We start from the raw sequence: 20951 nt of genomic DNA, 5'->3' as shown, positions 1-20951 counted from the left end.
ACTCAAGCCCACTGGATGCAGCCCGGGATTGGGAAATGAGCGTTGACCTAGGCCAGAGGCTCACTTTCCCACCGGAAATTGCAGTGACCGACCTGCGCCCAGACTTGGTCCTCTGGTCCATATCCTGTCGACGAGTCTTCATCATCGAATTGACAGTACCGTGGGAGGAGGTCATCGATGAAGCTTACGAAAGGAAGAGCCTGCGGTATGCCAACTTAGCAGCTGATGCAGAGGATCAGGGCTGGAGCGTTAAGGTGCGACCAGTAGAGGTTGGCTGTAGGGGATTTGTAGCCAGTTCCACCACAAGGCTCCTGAAGGAGGTCGGCATCAGAGGGCAGATTCAACGGAAGGCCATCAAGGAGCTAGCCAGTGTTGCTGAAAGGAGCAGTCATTGGTTGTGGATGAAGAGAAAGGAGACCGTTTGGGCTGCCAAATGGCCGCAGGGTGCCCCCAGTGTGACACACGCCCAGGTCTGATCAGCCTGTGGTGGGCCACCCACGGAGGAGGGCGTCTTGTGAGAAAAGGCCGAAACGCCCTAAGACTCTGTGGTACACAACTGATGATGTGTTGGACTGGTGGGACCAGGCAGTCAAGTCCCAAATCTCTTAATCCAACCCCACTCAGAGAACACCTCCTTCATTATGACTGAGCTGATCATCATGGGATTGTAACACCAAGTCCTAGCAAGAATCCTAATGCTGTTGTTCTTTGACGCTTATAATTGTCTTTGAAGTGAATAAATATAAACATAGGGCACAGAATGAAATACAACAAATGGATAAAAACATTTTAAGGTAGTGACTCTATATATTTTTGAGCTGTGTAATCTGATAATGGGGCAGCTGTGGCAAATGCAGTCATATGAAAACATGGTAACAGAGAGTGAACAGTTTCTCTAGTGGGTTTTTTGTATCAATCAAGCACTTTAAAAATATGCTGGGTTTGGGATACAATGTATCTTGTGTGAAAGAAGCAGATCAGTTTTTAGCATTGTTTTCCACTTTACAGCACTGAAGAACTGGAACGTTCTTTAACAATTGTAACGTGAGTTTCCTGTGTTGTTGCTCATTTCCCTTCTAGTGTTTTTCCATCTCAAGGCCAGCAAACTGACAGTAATTACTGGATGAAGGCGAGTTACAGGGCAAGCTTTGAAAAAAGATGAGGCAAGAAGCTCTCTTTCTCGGTTGTTACTACACTTCAGAAACTAGAACGTTAGAAAGTTATTGTTCCTCAAACTGCTGATGTGAAGTACACTGAAATGTTCATTCTTATTTTTTAAAAATCAAATCAAAATTTACCACATTTACGGAAGGCTTATTTTCAATCATCAACCTCTAAATAAAACATAAATTTTGGACTGTGTTAATCCAGTCGGATAAATATACCAGTCAAACGACTTAAAAAACATGTGGGACTGTTTTTAACCAAGGAAATGTTGTTGTATTGCATTAATAGGCAATAAAGTTCTTATTGGATTCAACATTTTTATATCAAACTTTTTGTCATGCGTTGATTTGGTTAATATTTTTTCAGTTTTGTTTACTTATGTACTGCCTGTTAAACTATTATATATGCTTTTACTGTGAATCATTTTTTTGGGATTTTCTCTAAGTACGCCTCAGAATAAATTCAAATCGAGCCCGATACAGACAGAGAAATAATGTTGAACTTCTAGTAAATTTTTTGTGTGCTCTCACCACTGTCCTTTACCAAACATTCTTTATGCTACGTTTCCAAATAAATAGCAAATGTGCATCTCTGGATAGACTGACCCAAAAGAAGAAAAGCTAATAATGCAACAAGAAGACATCTTGGTTTCAAACTCTGAAAAAAGGTGCAAATAGGTTCATCATAATTTAACTACTAACCAAAGTAAAGAGATGTGTACTCAGTGTCTAGCTCTTTAAAAACATTCATTTTCATCTTAAAGCCTGGTTCGCATGGCAGGATAATTACACCGATTTTGGCCCCGATTTTCCCCTTCCGATAATCTTAAGGACGCCCCTTAATCTTTTAAGATCATCCTGCCGTGTGTGGTGTGTTAAGACTGTCCGCCGTGTGAACCAGCCTTAAGGCCTACACTGGTCTGTTATGAATATACTGGAAGTGCACAAAAATCGCTTTGGCACTGAATTCATATCCCTGACAGGTGTAGACACGAGAGAGAATGTTGCTGACGTTTTACATTTAATCATGTTGAAACATTCTTGTAAGAAAAAAGGACAAAAGTTTGCCAAAAATTGTATCATGGTGAAAAGATAATTCAACCTTGCTTCGGTACATAACCACTAATTTAAAAGAAAACAAACAACATCCTGTCATGTATCTGTTTATTAATAAAGTGCTCATGTTTGGTTACAGTATAAATTACAAAGGGAAAGACATAGTGAGGTTTCCTTCGCAAGTTTTTTTTCCAACACCAGCAACACACAATCATAAAGAGTAAATAAGCAACAAACCACAAAGATGAAGTGTTATGAAAAACATGAATTTTCTTGAATACAGATGGATCGAGTGGTCTGGATGTTATCTACATAAAGTAAAAAATAAACAAAAGATTATACAGCTTATGAAAACAGTTGTTTGATGTCTTGTAAGGCTAAGATGTAGTCTGTTGGGTTTCATTTCATTCATTGACCAATGACCATATTAGATTACAGTAATAGAAGTAGATTAAAAATCTAGATACTTGCAAACTTGCAGCATTCATTTTAGTGATCATTTTCTATTCTAAGTGCTGAAACTCTCCTTTAAAAAGCCAGAACATCTCAAGAACTAAGTACAACAATTGGACACCAAAGCACCAGTGAACTGAATTATTTTAAAGAATAACTCCAATATTATCTTGGTCCAGAGATGGAGTGTATCCGGTAGCATGAGGAAGCATGGTGACATTGGCTTGTGCTGTAGAGAGGAAGTTGGGTTCGAGTTGGATGCCTGTAGAGTAAACAGAGAAACATAAACTAAGATAATAGTGGGATGGAATAACTGAAGCTGGAGATAAAAGTAAAGAGGGAATGAATGACTATGAGTGACCGGCTAAAAAGAGAACTGGCAGCACGATTAGGGTCACCTTTCTTTCAAAGGGTTAGAAAAAGTTGAAAGGTTGGCCCTTCAGAGGGAACTTAAATATAGTTGGGGAAGTTGTATTTTATCAAAATCTTGATCAAAACAACCAGATGTTATGCCGGTAACTTCAATATCTATGCTATTCTTCAAACACATGCACATAGCACAGCACACTGCTTACTGCAGGGCTACGGAGGCCACGCCCCCTACATGCACTGTGCCCTCCTCCATTACAGATGATTATTATTTATTTTTTTTTAGAAATCATCCCTGATGGAGAATGTCTCCCACCCCCTGCATGGTAATGTAACAGCACTGGGCAGCTTCTTCCTGCTGCATTGAGACTGTTTCACCAAAACTGCTCCCAGTAGATCATAAAACACACCAAACAGGAAAATTTACTCCTACCTCTTGTGCAATAATAATGTTGTAAGATGTTGTGGCCACCTGATCTTATTTGTATTTTTATTTTAATTTGCATTGCAATAATAATTTATAGGACCACTTGTGCAATAACATATCCATCCTACACTGTGCATGATAGTGTTCATACAGTTTATACAGATTACAGTTTTAAATTACTGGCTCGTTTAAACTATTTTTTTCATGCATATTTTTTTTACATTTTTATTTCATTAAATTTTTGACTGTGTGATTTTTCTACTGCTAGCCTGTTTTGCTGCTGTAACACTGTAAATTTCTCTGTCTATCTTATCTTATAAACAACAATACACTCCTGTGCCAAGAACCTGATACCAGACAGAGTCATCTATAATAATGATAATAATAATAATACACCTAGCTGCACAACTATATGAGATCTTTAGTGTGTGTGTTTAGCAAATATATCGGACGCACAGTTCAGTGGTGCATCGCTGTCAGAGTAGAGGAGGGAGGAAAACTCGATACAGGATAGTATTGCGATATTTTGTCTGCCGATATAGTATTGTCTCATGGCCGCCAAGTATAAATATTTTTATTATGTTAAAAGCTAATAATAATAATAGCTTAATTTTAATGTGTAATTCCTGAGGGGGTTGCACAATTAAATTAGAAAAGTTCCATTCTTTAAAATGACTGCCAATGTACAGTTGTTCATACATGTTTGTGATCAGTTCAGTTCATTTTGACAGATTCCAGCACCTACTTAAGAGACACACTGCTCCAGCAACATCTATCATTATGTGGTCTGATACACAACACATTCGGTGCTAGTCTCCCCCTGTAGACCTGATGCCCTTTGTTGTGATGACTGTTTTATCCTTTGTTTATTAATTTATTTGGAGCAGACTTGAGAAAGATGAACATCTTTTTACACCTTGTATTTTCATTTGCAGTCTTTCCTTTCTTACATTTATGTGTACTTTGCATGAGTATTTGAGTTTGCAGCATATTTCTCCTACTGGAAAGTGTTTGGCCTGTTGCAGCACGTTGTCGCCCTTCAGCCAACATTACATACAACTTTTCAAAAAAGATAAAAGTAGAGTAGCAGAGTAATACAGAGCATAAACATGTCTTGGTTGAGAGTAATGAAACCATACCTCAAACATTTTAGACCATCCTTAGGAAGGCCTTGTAGGGTCTTATTTTTTTAAAATCAAGGCATCGTCTGGTGTCACTCAAAGGGCGCAGGTCGCTGTCAATGCCATTTCCAGTCGAATACTTCACAAACCAGTGGTCTTCAGATATGTTATTTATATCACAGCAGCTAGCTTTCTCGACCTGTGAACATACAAACTACACGTTATCCCCGTTGTTTCCATACAAGGTATGTATGTATGTATGTATGTATGTATGTATGCATGTGTTTGTTTACCTTGACGCTTTTCCCAACCACCTTTGTGCAATACCATTCACTGCCACAGGCGAAATGGAAAGCCATCTTTTTATCTATCTCAGTTATGTGCAATAAGCATTTTTCTGATGAGAGAAGCAAAGAAACATAACATAACCTAATATAGAGGGTACATCGTCTTAACGGTGAAAACCGATAACTAGATCAATGGAGTACCAAACCGGTTCAATTGCATAACCAGATTAGTGAATATTTAAGAAAAAAAAGTTGTACCTGCAGATCCTGATTCTGGCTTATCAATGGCGCACAACATTTTTCCATCTCTGGCAGTACGGATTGTCACAGTTTTCCCATAAAACTTGTCCATGCTGTCTCCTCAGTGCTGTTCTGTCATGAGGGAAAAAAATACAAAAGTAACACAACAAATGGTTAATGAGAAATATGTAGAGAATCCAAGTCTTCCATCTGAAAGAAGTTAAGGCTAACTAAATACATTTCTTAAACAGCACTCTGTATTTTATCACACTTGGCTTGTAAACGAATCCACTAATGCAATTTTAGGTGTAGGCCTGCCTTAAGACAAACTTAAACCTATTTTTGTGTCTTGAAAGGGATATCAACTCCCTTCGAAATACACTCAGAATTGTGCAACCTTTAAGTCATGGACACATTAATCAGATTGTGCTTTCGTGTGACTTAAAATGTATTACATATTACATTGATTTTGCCAAACTATCCAATGGTAATGCTGTGCAGTGTTTAGAAAGCTGCAAAAAGCACAAATTGAAGCATCTTAATTAATCAATATCATTAAAATAAAAGTCCTGTAAACTCCAGAATGCCAGTATACTTCATAAAGTATAGTTCTTGAGTGATATTCAGGAAATAAACTGGTTGTGAACACCAATAAAACAAAAATATGCTCGCTGCACAGCAGAGAACAGAAAGGCCTTGGCAGCTGTTGTAAAAAGTGCACAGAGGATTATAGGTGCTGCCAGGCCTGCATGCCAAGTAAGGGAGCCTCTGGCATCAGCAAAGACACAACACACTCAGGACACTGAGTCTTTGTCTGGTTGTCCCCCTGCCATCTTAAAAAGATACTGCACAACTGAGATCCAGGGAGACCAATTGGAACAGCTTCTTCTCACAGGCTTCTATCATCTGTTTACACTTACTGCATATTTCGGTGGCGAAATTTAGCAAAGACTATTTGTATAGTCTAAAGTTTATTTAATACACTGTCACAGCAAGATAATCAAGTTAAAAAGGCAAACACTGGACATTGTGCTGCACGTCATTCAATCATGCCATCAAATGTCACTGAAGCTGTTACAAATAACTCTGCTCTATAAAACCCAAATAACAAGCCATTAACTCAACAATCCCTTCATGTCAACATGTATGGAAAGGTCTGCACAATCAAGTCTCTGTAGATAAAATAAATAAACAAAGTTGAAATAAAAAGTAGCCTTATTACACCAGTACACATTACAATGTTTAAAAGTTTCCTTATTAACATAAAATTGCACATTAAATGTTATTACAGTTCACGCACGTGTTAATGTTTTTAAATAGATTATAAGAAAACAGTTTAACAAAACTATTTCAGGCCTACTCCTCATCTTTATTCTCCTGTTAGTTTAGTAAAACTTTAGAAAATTGTCAAAATTATCCATACAGAAGACGAAGCCAAACATTCACTCAAGCTGTACGGTACCTTTAATATACTGACATGCTTCATTTCACAGTCCAGAAATGCAGGGAAAACGCGTTACGGTTTGAAAAAGACGCAGCTTTTACACAAAGCTTAAGTTTACATTTCACAGGAAAAAAAGAGGAACCCAGAACTTGCACGTAGACTACATGCTTATATTAATGCATTACTCACTTAAAAGACGAAGTTGCGTGAGGCTCTAGAGGTCGTGTCTGAGTGATGAGTCCTGTCGCACAGCGAGTCGTTTCCCAGCCTCAGCCCAGGACGAGAAACTGGCTGCTAAATAGACGACACGGTGTGACGTAAGCGTCCAGGACGCGCAAAACACTTGGTCTTGGAATGCAGCCGTGTGTTGCGCAAAGGCAAAGTCTAGAAAAACGACGAATTCAGTCACCGAGTTTTAATAAATTACATGGATTAATAAACTAGGTGCAAATTATTCAAGCATTTGAATCCGGTATCCTGGACGTTGCAGAGAAGGAATGTACGATTCTTCGACGCTCCTTTTTGTAGATTTGGATTTCGTATTTTAAACACTGGATAGCAATCTTTACTTTTAAGGAAAACATTAGTCTTCACTTGACAAACGCACAAGGGGGAATATTTACAGTCCATGGTTAGGAGGAGCAAAGAAATGTGGACCCCCGCCTCTCTCGTCCCCTCCACATTTCTTTGGCACTTGTTGCGAACCGAGTTAGGTCCCAACAATAACATGCAGAACAGGGGCTGTGCGTAGGGCCCCGCGATCTATGGGGGGCCCATTTTGCGCAAGTGACTTGAATTTCCCTCAGGATATAAATAATAAATATATTTAATTGTGTTTTAAAACCAAAACAAATATTTATAATCTGCTTGTATGATGGATTTCTTGTCATAACAGTGTCAATGCTGAAGTGTGTTAGCCACCACCCAGTACTTCTCCCATCAGGCCATCAAGCAAAACCCTTAAGCTCCAGATGCTACTCTCACTACTCCAACTGCACAACCAGTTGATCCTCGTGATACTGCCACCTTGTGGAGACATAGAGAAGGAGATTAAGGTGAGAGACTTTTTCTTAATGCTCTGTCTAATTTTGATAAGTGTGCTGTCAATAAATGTGTATTGTTGAGCATACTCCTTGTCTCCAGTTATTTGTCATGGGCTTGTTAGCCAAATTGACAAATTGGAGGCTTAAGACTTAAGAAGTGTCAATTCTGAACTTTGTGTGAAGTGGTCTAACTATACATTCTCTGTCTCCCCCCATTAAGATGCTGTTGGTGGCTGCACTCTCTGTTGCAGTGGAGAAGGATAGAGCACATGGCTACTTCATTGAGAATGAACTATTGATGAGACAGTGGGTACCTTGTCAGGAAGTTGGTATGGGATGTCCAGTGTTCCAAATTGTTGTTCTGAATTGTCTGTTTTTTTGTAGCTTTCTCATGACCAGTCTGGGCATATGGGTGTCAGGAAGACTTATGATCGGGTTTTGAGGTACGTCTTTTGGCCTAGGTAGAGAAAGATGTATCAGCGTATAATAAGACTTGCCACACATCAAATCACTGGAAAACCAAACCAGTCCCACTGCATCCCATACCTGCCATCGGGGAGCCTTTTGAGCCTAATATAATTGACTTTGTTGGTCTGTGCCTCCTTCTAGGTCAGGTGTGACGTATCTTCTGAAGGTTCTTCAGTGATCAAGGCTCCAACTTAACAATGCTCTTTTTTTTTTTTTTACATGCTTTTGTAATATTAATAGACAAAGAGTAAGGTACTTTACCTACTTTTTGTAAAGTGTCTTAAGATAACACTTATGAATTGACGTCATACAAATAAAGATTGATTGATTGAGATTGAATTTTTCCTTTTTCTTTTCCTTATGTAGATTTTGAAGCAGCTTTGGGTGAAACACTCTCAGTCATTGGCGTATCATGCACAAAGTCTGCACAGACTTGGGCACCTACTGGGTTGCCTTGGCTGATGCTGTTGGCCAGGGAGGTAACACAGGAGAGTGCTGGGGTTTGTCCAAATGAGATAATCTTTGTAGACTCTGTGCGTTGTCCTCAGGCAGTTTTGTCAGACATTTTAAAAGCAGTGATCCTCCAAAAACCTGGTTTGATTATTGAGGTTCAGAAACAGGTTGTAAGTTTGTGGAGAGTAAGCGAGACAGAAACTGGCCACCGCTCAAGACAAAATGAAAACAGATCTATGACTGACATACTGTGTGCTGCCAATTCAGCTCAGGGGATCAAGTTCTGGCTCTACTGCCAATGATCAGGTCTCCTTTCCATGCACACTTTATAACTCTCTGCTCTGTTAAGGCAGACGTCGGAGGAGATTTACTTAATCTCTAGACCAGGGCGTAGGTAGAAGTCACAGTTTGTCAGGTATCATGTCCTTATTACTCTTGTGCAGCAGGGTTAGGGGTCCCTGGCGTTAATGGTTCTGTGAGTGTGGAATCAGGGATTGAGAACACCTGGGCCAGGTGATTCTCAGTCCATAATTGAATTTCTCTTTCGGCTCAATAAGGTATCTATTTATCTGTAAGAGCTGGCCTTACTTCCTCCTTGGGGGTGACATGGAGGAGATTGGGGAGAGAGGCTTTTTTTCAATGCTCCAATGAATTTTGATCAGTGTGCTGTCAATAAATGTTTACTGTTACGCATTTCAAGTCTATTTATAGAGCTCACTTTACACGAAAGGTGTGGAGACTCAATTTGCTTGTTCAAAAAGATGTTTTCAACTTGCTTTAGATTCTAGCAGACCTGAGATCATTATTAAATTCCAGTGGAATGGGCAGTCGTGGCTGAAGGCACCATAGGCTAGATAAGATAGACTTGAGTGAATTATTGGTACAGTGAAGAGTCCTTTATTTTTATTTTTTTAAGATTTGTTTTTGGCTTTTATGCCTTTATTATAGAGGGAGGACAGTGGATAGAGTCAGAAATCAGGGAGGGAGAGTGGGGAGAGACATGCGGGAGATGGGCCACAGGCCAGGCGCGAACCCGAATCACGGCTCTAAAGCGAAACATCTGGAGATAAAAATATTTGACAGACTGGAATGGATCTCCAAAAAAAGTTGCAGCCTTTCAAGGTGGCTTATTCTGTAATTAAGTACATGACAGATCATAGCTTTTTCACTCTCACCACCTCTTACCAAACATACTTCATCATTTGTAGTCTTTGTGCAGCAGACATTCTTTGTTGTTGCCAGCAGATATCCTCTGTACTGTAGCCAACAAATCATCCTCCTCTATCGTTAAGCTCAAGGCAGAACTTTTTTTTGTTAGCATTTGGTCAAGTTTACTTTTTTTCTTGGCCAAGATATTTGCATGATAGGAATTTAGAAAATCCTTATCAGGCAACATGGTGTGGAGGCAGTTTTAAAGAATGAATCAGTCTCGATCAAACAAGTGTTGAAGGGGTCGTAGCAGCAGCTTGATTATATACAGGATATTCCAATAATATTATGTATATTTAATACATGCATTTATATACTGCAGATGTTAACAGCTTTCTCAGTCACTTGTGTACTTTTTAGTGATGGGAATTCCAGCTCTTTTTAGAAAACCAGCAGCATTATATCAAATGTTTATGATATAAACACACTCTGCAGAGTTGCAGCTTGAAGAGGAAACGGGAGGGAGAGGGAGAGGGAGAGAGAACATAACAGAGGAGTCAACCTCTGTCTCTCTCTCTCTCCTGTCCGTCTGCTGTGTGTATCACCCCTCCCCCCCCTGCTCAGTGAGGAAAACAGACGCAACCGCACATCTTCACCAATGATATCCGGCTTTAACAGAAAAAAGACAAGAAAAAAAATTAATCGGCTCCCATCTGGCTCCTGATGACGAGCCGGCTCCTGTCGTTCACTTCAAAGAGCCGAGTCTTAGAGCCGTTACGTTCGCGACCGACACATCACTAGTACTTATAAGCTTGCAATATTTGAGTAGGTGAGTGTACATGCCATACAACAATTTAAAAAAGCAAGGTAAACCAAATAGTTTAAAACAAAGACATATATTTTACATTAGTATGTACAACAAGTTGTTTATAGAAATACAATAACGTCAAAAGAATCATCTAAATTAATTTCAGCATAAAAAAGAATGAAAAAATACCTACATTTAAAAACTGCCCCTCCCCCACACCTTACATGACACTGCCTGAGTGTATCCTCTGCCCACACTCGAGTACAAACTTAATATCAGACTTTTTTTCTACCATACGACGAGTGACATGCTGAATCTGAAAGAGGTCTTGCTAACTGGGGATGAAAATAAGCTCTTAAAAGCTAAACACCTTCATCGCAGACTAGTTGGACGACCACCTTGTCTTTGAGCGCTTCATTCTGCCTGTAGACGTACATGGGAGTTTTGATTGTGGACGGGCTGGTTCCTTCACTCTTCTGTTCGTCACTTCTCTCATCATCTTCCTCGGAGATCAGGTCGTTGTAGGAGGCCACACACAGATCATGGTCTTGGAGTGATGCAGGGTACTGAAGCGAGGCTCTCTCAATTCGCACCGAGCGTCTAACAGGGGTAAAGAAGCGAACCTCCTGGCCATTGACTTGTGCCGGTTCTCTCTTCTGGGTTGGAGGGCCGCTGAGGGAAAATGATGAGACAACAAAATAAAATTCTGTTTAAATCATTTTCTTTCAAACAACATATAGCGTTTAGATAATGTATTAATTTGATGGAGTTGTACTGAGTATTTAGCAACAAAGTCAGTGTACAAAGTATAACCTAGAGTAGATGGTGGTCACCATGCCCCATTAGGAGAAGCCAGCCACTGAAGTTACAATACAGCACCAACAAAAAAGGTCCACTTAAAAAAAAAAGGAGTATTTATGCATCAATGAAGCATAACGGTTGTGACGTCAAAATCAACCGACTGCAGTGTAGTTTGCTTGGAGCATAACGTTTTTACTTCTCTTGGCTGCATTGGAACTTCAAACCTTTAACCTTTAGTGGTTTTTCTGTAAAGATTATCCTGCTGAACAAAACAGCTACGCGTCAGAAACGTGCGTTTGCCACGGAGCTTATTTTCTGCAATGATCCAAAATCCAAAGCAAGCATCCCATAGCGATGCTACTCCCGGGCTGGCCTACAAAAATACGCCATTACGTTTGTTTTCTATAGCATACGTGCAGCAGACTGATCAGATCAGCCGTTCAGGTTTTTTATGTTATGGACAACAAAAGTAAGGAAATTAAAAGAGTGACTGTGACAGCAAAAACGCAACAACTTTCACAAAGGAGCCAAAAACATTTCTCTGACTAGACTGGACAGATGATTCACTACTGCAGAGACGAAACATCCATTGTTAATAAGAAGTTGAATTTTGCGAAACTGGGAGGACTGATTGTTTTAAATATAGATTTGTGGATGTTGAGTAGTTATAAGATGAATGTGGTTTGGAAATAACTGGAACGACCTGATGGGTTTATTAGATTTCTCACGAAAGTATGTGACAGTTGGTGAGAGTATATGAATGTCACGTACAATGCTGATTGACTCATATACTTCGATATGAGTCATCATACCAGTTGGTGGGTGTATTTAACTTTGATGAGTATATTTAAAAACAGTCGAGTCAGTTTTTTTCTCCTCCTGTCTTAAGGGGACAGCATCACGCTGAGAGGTGGGTTCACTCGGGACTGTTCACCCGTCATTTTGGACTGTGGAAGTGCAGGAGTACCTGGAGGGAATCCACACATGCACGAGGAGAACATGAAAACTCTCATTAACCGGCTCAACCTAAATCACATCCCTTTCTATTATCCACACACGTGTACAACACATAGCTGCTCCCGTCCCTTCTCCTTCCTACAAACAAAAGCCTCGTTCTGCTCGACTCATTCGATAGCTTTGTCAGTTTAACAGTAAGTCATATCATCAGGAGATCCACACACTTAATGTGCACCATAACGACCATCAAAGCTACCGCACCGTATTGTACCGCATATATATAAGCAGACTTTCTCTCTCGGGCTTGTGTCTATCTATCATGTGTGCAGTGATTTCACTGGTAAATGAAAAAAGGTCGGAAAATATTCTTGGGCGGAAATAAATATAGTTATGTCACTTTAACAATCAGCAACAGTATTGACTTTACCAGAATCACTCCGGTTATTTTTTCCCCCCCCCCCAGACTGTTTTAGCAGCTTTTAGCTAGCATAATGCTTTGTTCCAGTTAAACTGGGAAGTGGAAAAATTCTGAGTTTCCTGTCGGAAGTGTCAGCCTGAAGTTGTATTTACTATATAGAAAGTCGGAGTTGCCCGAGTTAAAATCCAACATGACTGCTTTTGGGCATCAACCGTACGTTATAGATCTAACTATAGTGTTTATTAGCCGCTTGTTCCTTTTTTTTCTGTGACTAAATCAATCACACTGATAGTATCATGCAGGTTCTATCTGTAGACATGTTGTGGTTTTTTTTTGCACAAACGATCGCGTAGTGTGTTGTTATTGTCTGGTCTTAGCTAACGAAACAAAAAGGTACTCCTGGAGGTGTCCATGTTGCTTTTCCGACTTGCAACTGGAACACGCTCATATTGGGCGTGATGTCATTCCCAGCTCTGAGGTAAAGGGAACAAAGCTTAACCAACAGTCAAACATACCCAGGAGTCGCTGTGATCTTGTACTTGACCACGGATGAGTGTCCTTTCTCCCCACAGATGAGGGCTCTGACAGGTTGAGGAGTCATCATGGGGTTGTTGTCCCTCTCAGGAGAACTTTCCACAGAAGAAACCTGTTCCTCTTTCTCGTCTTCTTCAGATACTAACGAAAGCATGAAAACCACAGTTCAAGTTATTTCAATTACATGGTGAAAAAAAAGGACTAATTTAAGGAAGCTGTTTCACCATAGCCAGCGTATATTCATCAAATTTAGTGGTTTGAGTATGTGGAAAAGGAAACAGTGGCTTATTTACATTTCTAGCTGAGTACTTCTTTAACTAGACTTAAGTGATTGTATAAATGTAGCATCATATGTGGCCTGTACAGGTTCCTCATAACCAATATAACGAAAGGAATAACTGCAATCTATGTTAGAATCAGGAAATGTTAAACAAAGATCTCAATCTCGGCAATGTTAAGCAACGCAACACAGTAAATTCCTGCAGAGAAATCTTAATGTTTGGTTTTATTTTAACAAAAAATGGAAATGGACGGCAACTACCTTTGGTCTCCTTTTTCTTCAGAATCTCAAACACCACAGTTCGAAGTTCATCCACCGGCTAAAAAGAAAAGAAGGACAGAAACATAAGAAACTGATGTTTGTCAATTATACTGTGACTTCTGAGGGGAATTACATTTACAATAGAACACTGATTATGATAAGTTGCTACAACTTCAGGCAGACAGAAGCGATAAATGTAGTGGCAGAGAGAGAACTCACTTAAAATGAGTAAAGTTCTCATCTCTAAAATCAAATGCATCATGCTAAGAATCTCAGATGAGCATGTTATCTGAGCTGACACAGAGCCAATAGAGGTGGGGGAAAAAACACTTGAGTCTTCTCTTCTAAGATTTAAAATTGACTTTGTTTAAGCTCTTTATCTCAGTAGAAAGCCAAATGGAGCAACAGGACATTCAGCCAGTCTCACAGATGGCTGGAGTATTTCTTGAAACATGAAGTAATTCAGAAATAGACCTTAAATCAATGAATCCGGAATCGTTTTAAATCGTGACCCCAAGATTGGGAATTGAATCGTGCAACACCCAAAGATTCCAGCCCTAATAGTCAACACTCAGATGGATGATTCTCTACTAAAGTGTCCAGCTGCAAGAGCCTTGTTTACCTGTGATCTGTGTCTTTTATCAGTGAATAGCAAAACATTTTGTATCGCTGCGTAACCTGCTCATTCATTACAGATGAGTTAATTTCATTGGATTTTGTTTTAACGGTTAAAAACCAAACATGTCTATATCACAGGTTCTCAGTCTATGACCATCTGATTCAGAGAAGGATCATAAAACATTTTTAAATGTAGTTGATAGAATCAACCAAAACAATCTCTTTAAAGGATGTAACAATTTCCTTCAGTCACTCGAGATTGGCATTTGATTGAGCCAATCTTTTATATGAGTTATCTGATCTTATCAACATATTTATTAGGGCTGAATGATATTGGGAAAAGCTGTTATTGCTTTTTTTCAGCCTTTTGACCGAGAGTAACACACAGGGACTAGTAGAATAAACATGTTGAAAAAACACCAACGGGGGAATCGTTTCCTCCTAAACTTGTCAAAATAGAATGAAGTGGTACACAAGTCATTAAACATTTCTAACAATATTCAAAGCTATGTTTCATTTACACACATCTAATTAAACCAAAAATAATGTTGCCATGAATGACATTACATGACTCAAAGTGAATTAAAAAGGCAATAAAAGACAGTTTTTTATTGCACGGTTAAAAAGGTTGAAAGCATGTGCCTGAAATGGGGTCTGAACTTTGTTAGTCCCTGACGATACACCTGGGATGCAGAGTATCATCGAAAGTACACAAAACCACTGACAGTTATGCACATTTAGATTTCTTACCTCGAGCACAACACGCACAGCTTCCTCAAATATGGGCAGGACATCGAGGTTGCCCTCCTGCTCCATCAGACGGGCCTGACAGATCCAGAATTTGGCAAACTTGTGGGAAACCACCGGCAGCCTGGAGAGAACCTCTTTCACCTGGTCTGAGGGGCAACCCTGAGGGTGCAAAGAAGGTAAAAATGCAGTCTACTTTGTTGAAAGGAAAGCATCATTCTACTCCAACAAAAAAAATCTAAAAGTTAAAGTTCATCTTAAAAGCCCTCCGGCTACATCCACCTGAAAAAATAAAACAAAGTGAAGAAAGGTGTTGGAAACTTTCTATCAACAGGACTTTACATCTACATGACCTTAAGCCTGGCTTTTTTTTTTTTTTAAAACGGACCTTCCCCTCTCAACAATGCATCCCGTTTCTTGCCAATCAAAATGTCCCTATTCCCGCCTTAACAAATGTTTTTACATGTGGAATTCATTCCCCTTTCAAATACCTCGCCCAGCAATTTGATGCAGTCAGCTAGGGATCTGTCCACAGCTGAGATGAGGGAGTGGGCCTCGTCCTCCTCTGTCATGGTGGTCCAGAAAGGTTGAGGCACAGCCATAGTGCGCCGGACCTGAATTCTCACCGGCATAGGAGGACGCTTATAGGAAATGCCTCTGGATTCTCTCCATTCTTGTAGTTTTTTCCTTGGGACCAAATAATGGAGAAGAGGGAGCAAGTTAAGATCAACATTTAAGTGAATGTTCTTGGGTGTGTCCCTGAAACACAATTCAGTTTCAGCAAGTATGCCAGTCAATGCAACAGACTGATACAACCACATATTAGCCATGGCGAAAAAATAATTAACTTACACATTGTTAAAGTGAAATGCAAGCAATCAGTATATCCACTATCTGTTCCCCTTTTTTTCACTGGAAGGGTCTCTTTTATGGCCGGGGACCTTTGGGAGTCTCACGATTCGATTGAGAATCTATTTTTCGATTTAAAACGATTCATGATTCAAAGTCTATTTTTGATAAAGAGAATCTGCTTCTTACTTGTATCAAACCGCTTGTTTTACTGTCTTCATCCAGTAAACAAAACAAACCGAGCAAGATGTTAAAGGAGATTACAAGTTGAGCTGATACGCTCAGTAGTTTTGCTTGCACGTGATACTGACTCCTGAAGCATTTTCAGATTTCCCAAGTATATTATTCCACAATATCAAATGGATAAATCTGCTCCAGTCGCAACATCAAGTATAAAAGCCAAACTGAATCTCCTGGAGTAAATATAAAACATGTTGACTCAACTGTTTGACATCCTTGTTGGATGAAGACGTCATCAGTTGAAACAGAACTTGGGTGTGGGTGAAACCAGTCTCACATAAAGACGAGCAACACGCCACAGCTGTGCTTTCTCACGCTTCAACGACTTCTTTTGAATCCACCAAAGAGGACAGCAATATCAGCTGTTGCAGAATCAATAACAATGCTTTAAAGTGTTGTTGTAGATTATACAGTGAAAATGGCTTTTGTAGGTCACATACAGATAGACGTGAGGTTTTACAGGTGCTAAAAACAGCAACCCAGCCTACAGTCACGTGCTGTAGCTACCAAGTTTAGTTGCTTAGTTTAGTAGTTCAATTGGGTCATATCGTACTTCAACGCTAATACATTTGCAAAGACTTGGACTGCTCCACTTACATTCGTTCCTCCTGGACAGCAGTCAGTTTCTTTCTCTCCGTCTGTGGAACATCTATCGCCGTCTTCCTGGCCGGGCCTGTGAGGCTGACCGTCCTGACAGGCTGCGGTGCCGTCTGTGATAAAACTCGAGGGCCGATTCTTTTCAAACCCGTTTGTGTTTTAGGGGCAGCATCTGAACCGTGTGCTGCCTTTTTGCCATCTGTCTCTCCACGTGTCTGGCTTCTCTTTTCCACCTCAGTCAGAACGGCTTTGATAGGTCTGGAGCTGCATTGGCTTGCTGGCCCAGATGATGTTCTTGAGACAACTTTGCACGGTTGTCCATTCTTCTTACGCTCTCCATCAAGTTTCTGCTTTGAAGACAAGTCTGTAGGCCGACTGGTTGATTTATTAGGTTTTAGCATCCCAACTTTCCTGTCTGGCTTTGGGCCTGTAGTGCAACTGGAGCGGCCGGACGTTGTTTTCAGTCCACTTGGATGACAACGTTGACCAAAAATGGGCTTAGAGTTATTCAAATTGTGTTGTTGAAGTTGTGGTCCAGTAACAGCAGACGAATAAAGACGTCTCTCTTTGTGAGGATTGCTTAGAGATGTGTTAGGCAATGTTTTTCTCTGGAAAGTTAACACAGATGAGGAACTTGTGGACCGCACCAAGCTGGCAACAGAAGTAGATCTGGTATCAGCTGCTGAGTCAGGGGGATGTTTTAAACTTTGATTGCGTCTTGCCTGGGTCACTGCAGGGATGAGTCCAGTTTTTGTTTTGACAACTGGACCAAGACTCATCCTGACACTGGCTGTTATCACTGGACGTAACAGAGCAGCATTCGATTTACTGCTGAATCTGCTGTTCTGATTTTTTGCAGATATGAGAGCGACACTAGAAGAGGTTCTATCTGAAGATTGTATGTCTTTCTTTGTTTTGTATGCTCCTGTGAGCAAACTGTTTGGAGTCTGTCTTCTGGGCTGTACTGGGACACTTCCTCTTACATTCACTTTGTTTGTAACACTAAATGTTTTACTGGTGGGTCTTTTTGTAGCTTGAGTGGTCATCGTTTGGATTTCTGTGCGTTGATTTTTTATTTCGTCATCTGGAGCCATGTTCTCTTTCTCCTTAACCATCTGTGAAAACAAACACAATATGTTGAGGCAGTACGCGTTTGCACATCGGAGAACAACACATAGAACATGACAGCTACTTTGTGACGTATTTTGAGTCATTTTAGTTCAGATACAGCCATAAAACTCCGGGTTTCTTCATATTGAAGGCTCTCAGCGTTGTGTACCCGCTTGCTCATGCATGAAGTGTACCTTGCCCAAGTACCCCTCTCCGAAGTGCCAAGCAGCCCGAGTGTGCAACAGAGCGGTCACACTGGCAAGACAAACTGGATTTTAGGGTTCAAGCATGCTTAGGCACGTGCTTAAGACAGTAACCTTCCACTGCTCAAATGAACTATCTGATCATTGTGTTAAAACTGCAGCACGTGCATCGTTGTTACGCTCTGTTACATGTGTAAAAAATAGTTCATGCCAACCTTAGGTGCAGTTGTTGTTCCAGACTTCTTATCTTGAAAGTCATCATGGAGGTATGACCTGAGAAGACAGGTGAGATTTTTTTCATACCACAAACAATAAACATCTTTCAAAGTAATGAGTTACTAAGAAAAGAGTTTTATGTTCCTACTTAGGGTTGGGCTGTTTCAGCTTTCCTTTTGCTGCCAAGTATTCCATCAACTTCTGCTTACGTAGTTCTGTGGAGGAAAACAAGAGTTCAACTTCACTTGACTTTCTACACAAGACAGTAAAATCGATATCACAGACTCAAAATGTGCATCTGTCCTGAATTCAAATCAGGCTGAAAAGGTTTATTTATCAGACATTTATGTAGCTCTTTTAAATTGAGCTGAAAAAGATTTGGTGCAATAGAGAACTTTCCTTTAACTTTGGCCAAAAAGCTTTTCTTGAAAATGGTCCACAAATACACTGGAATATACAGTACGTCATTCAAATGGACACTGTTTAAAGAACATGAACACACACATAGGCCTAAACAGCCCCCTCAGAGTGAGGAGTTTTGGGGATTGGTGCCTTGCTCAAGGGCCCCTCAGCAGTGCTCAGGAAGTGGACTGCCACTTCTCCAGCTGTGCCGGGACTTGAACTAGCGACCTTCCAATTCCCAACCCGAGTCCCCACAGACTGAGCTACTGCCTATCCAAAATAAGTCAACTCTAGGCCTCCAGTTCACACTTGAAGCCACAATGAACAAAAACCATTAAGTGTTACATCTGCGCTTGAGAAGACAAAGCTCAATCCTCGAGATCACCACAAGTCAACAACGGTATCTGTTGTGAGCAGGCTTGAGACTCAGTGAGTAGAGATACGGATCTATAGCGCCACCTGGCTGCAGGGTGGCAACATTAACAAATAAAGAAGAAAAAAAAACTCAAACTCATCAAAAGGGCTGGATCTTAAATGAACCGTCTGATAATTATATCGTCATTCCAGATTCTCGCGAGACTGATTTGTAGCTTTTATTGTCTAATTTATATTTTTAAATCATCATCTGGAGTTGAATCTTAATGTTTGTCTTCTTGAGCATAACTGAAGTGAAGCCTCCTTTCCAACAATAAGCTAACGGGGGTGCTCAATATGTCGATCGCGAAGGCTGTGTGGGTAGATCTCAAAGCATTATAAAGTAGACGTCAGTCAGTCCGTCCTCACTATGAAAAAAACAAACAAAAAACGGCTCCGCGCCTCCGTATTTCCCCCTTAAGTTTCGTTTCATTAAAACCGAAAGTAAAGACGGTCGCGATGTGACTGTATTTGCTGAACAAATATTAAAATATGTTATGTTGTGTTAAAAGGCTACATCAATCAAGTTATCATTTGTTGCAGCAAGAAAGGCAGAGGAACATCAGGCAAAGAGGAGGAAAGGCGAGAACTGTAATAAGCTAAGAGAATGAGAAACATAGTGAAGGAGTCTACAGATGAAACAGATAAAAAAAAATAGAGATGTAAATGTAACCTCGGCTGGAAAACTAAAGGACATGCAATGAAGCAGAATATTTCAAGGCCATGTTCAGTCGCAGTATGAATTATCCATCAATAATATTATTTGGATGGATAAGTAATAATGTGACTAAACATGGCATTACAGTTAAAGTAATCAGTAATCATGACTCAGTAGTATACTTGGACTTTTGATTTTTAAAAATTCAACAGAGGATGAGACAGGAGAGAGACATGAAGACCAGGACCCAGTTACATACAAAGGCCAGAGTCATTCTCTCTCTCTATAATCTATACCAAACACTTAATATACAGGTATAGAGCTAAATTCTAAATAAATATATGTTTTGCATGTTATTAGGTAGATCATTTTGACTTGGTCATTTTATAAGTAGCTCCCATGCCAAAAAAGTGTGAGCACCCCTGAGCTAGCACATACACGTCGTAATAGTCACTGAACCGGACGAGAAGGTTGATGAAATAATTTGATTTTGCACTACAAATAGCCCTCCTGTAAAATCTGTTAGTGTTGTTAATGTCTAAAGCCAAGTGATGAAGCTGATGGGCCTTTAAGAAGCATGGAGCTGTAACTTGTAACTCGTAGCTTGACTTACATTTAGTGTTTATAAACCATAATCCTTTCTGCCTGCCTGACACAAACTACTGAAACTAAAGTAGGACCATACAGTTAATTTGTTCAGCCAGGTAAAGCCTTCATCGTTAGCTAACATTTGTTATGTAGCATTAGCTTATGACGGCTATCAAACAGTAACGCACGCTAACTATGGCAGTCAATCAAGGATCGCTAACCTTTTCTGGGCAGTATCGTTACAGTCTCTCCTTCTTCCATATCGGCCACAAATCGATTTGTTATTTTAAACCTAATGCAGATTTGTAAAAATGTGTCGTCAGGGTGACGGCAGTTTGTAATATGTTCAATTGAGCAGTTGTGAACTGCACTCGCGCATCCGCTTTTGAAATTACCCGGTAGAGGTTGTCCTCTTCTCTGATTGGACCATTTGAAATGCGAACCAATGCTGCATTCACGTGCTCTTCGGATGGTATGTTCCAGCTGATCCAGTGAACATGATATTTACTCATGAGTAAAATAACGTTTACCATTCAGTAATTGGGTTTAACTTATTCATAATATAGAAAATACT

The 20951-nt window shown here is 40.1% G+C and overlaps 1 protein-coding gene and 1 long non-coding RNA gene across 4 annotated transcripts; both read right to left on the bottom strand.

The window, feature by feature from the left end:
- Positions 1-2313: 2313 nt before the first annotated feature.
- LOC306838277 lies at positions 2314-7204 on the bottom strand. The gene is made up of 5 exons (XR_013781064.1): positions 6753-7204; positions 5138-5251; positions 4886-4989; positions 4611-4791; positions 2314-2937 (listed from the first exon to the last, which is right to left on the bottom strand). It is a non-coding gene; the product is annotated as an uncharacterized lncRNA (long non-coding RNA).
- Positions 7205-10553: 3349 nt separating this feature from the next.
- ckap2l (cytoskeleton associated protein 2-like) lies at positions 10554-20789 on the bottom strand. 3 transcript variants are annotated; one of them, XM_079338730.1, is made up of 9 exons: positions 20599-20789; positions 18464-18530; positions 18315-18372; positions 16787-17901; positions 15592-15787; positions 15104-15262; positions 13736-13793; positions 13176-13335; positions 10554-11156 (listed from the first exon to the last, which is right to left on the bottom strand). In XM_079338730.1, exons 1-9 carry the CDS (start codon positions 20636-20638, stop codon positions 10847-10849), a joined length of 2163 nt encoding a protein of 720 aa, XP_079194856.1. In that variant the 5' UTR covers positions 20639-20789; the 3' UTR covers positions 10554-10846. The 3 variants fall into 3 exon arrangements, with proteins under 3 accessions (XP_079194856.1, XP_079194857.1, XP_079194858.1); XM_079338731.1 differs by having other exon boundaries at positions 13176-13326; XM_079338732.1 differs by having other exon boundaries at positions 13176-13323.
- Between the last annotated feature and the right edge of the window lie 162 nt (positions 20790-20951).

The sequence above is a fragment of the Symphodus melops genome (genome assembly GCF_947650265.1).
Source record: "Symphodus melops genome assembly, chromosome: 1".
Taxonomy (NCBI): Eukaryota; Metazoa; Chordata; class Actinopteri; order Labriformes; family Labridae; genus Symphodus; species Symphodus melops.
The sequence above is the reverse complement of the archived record's forward strand: the minus strand, read 5'-3'. Positions and strand labels throughout refer to the sequence as shown.

Coding starts and splice junctions, on each gene's coding strand:
- ckap2l (XM_079338730.1), bottom strand. CDS start 20,638: ATGGAAGAAGGAGAGACTGTAACGATACTGCCCAGAAAAG. Junction 13,794..15,103: donor CTGTGCGTGTTGTGCTCGAG/GTAAGAAATCTA, acceptor TTTTCTTTTTAG/CCGGTGGATGAACTTCGAAC. Junction 13,336..13,735: donor GAAGAAAAAGGAGACCAAAG/GTAGTTGCCGTC, acceptor TGCTTTCGTTAG/TATCTGAAGAAGACGAGAAA.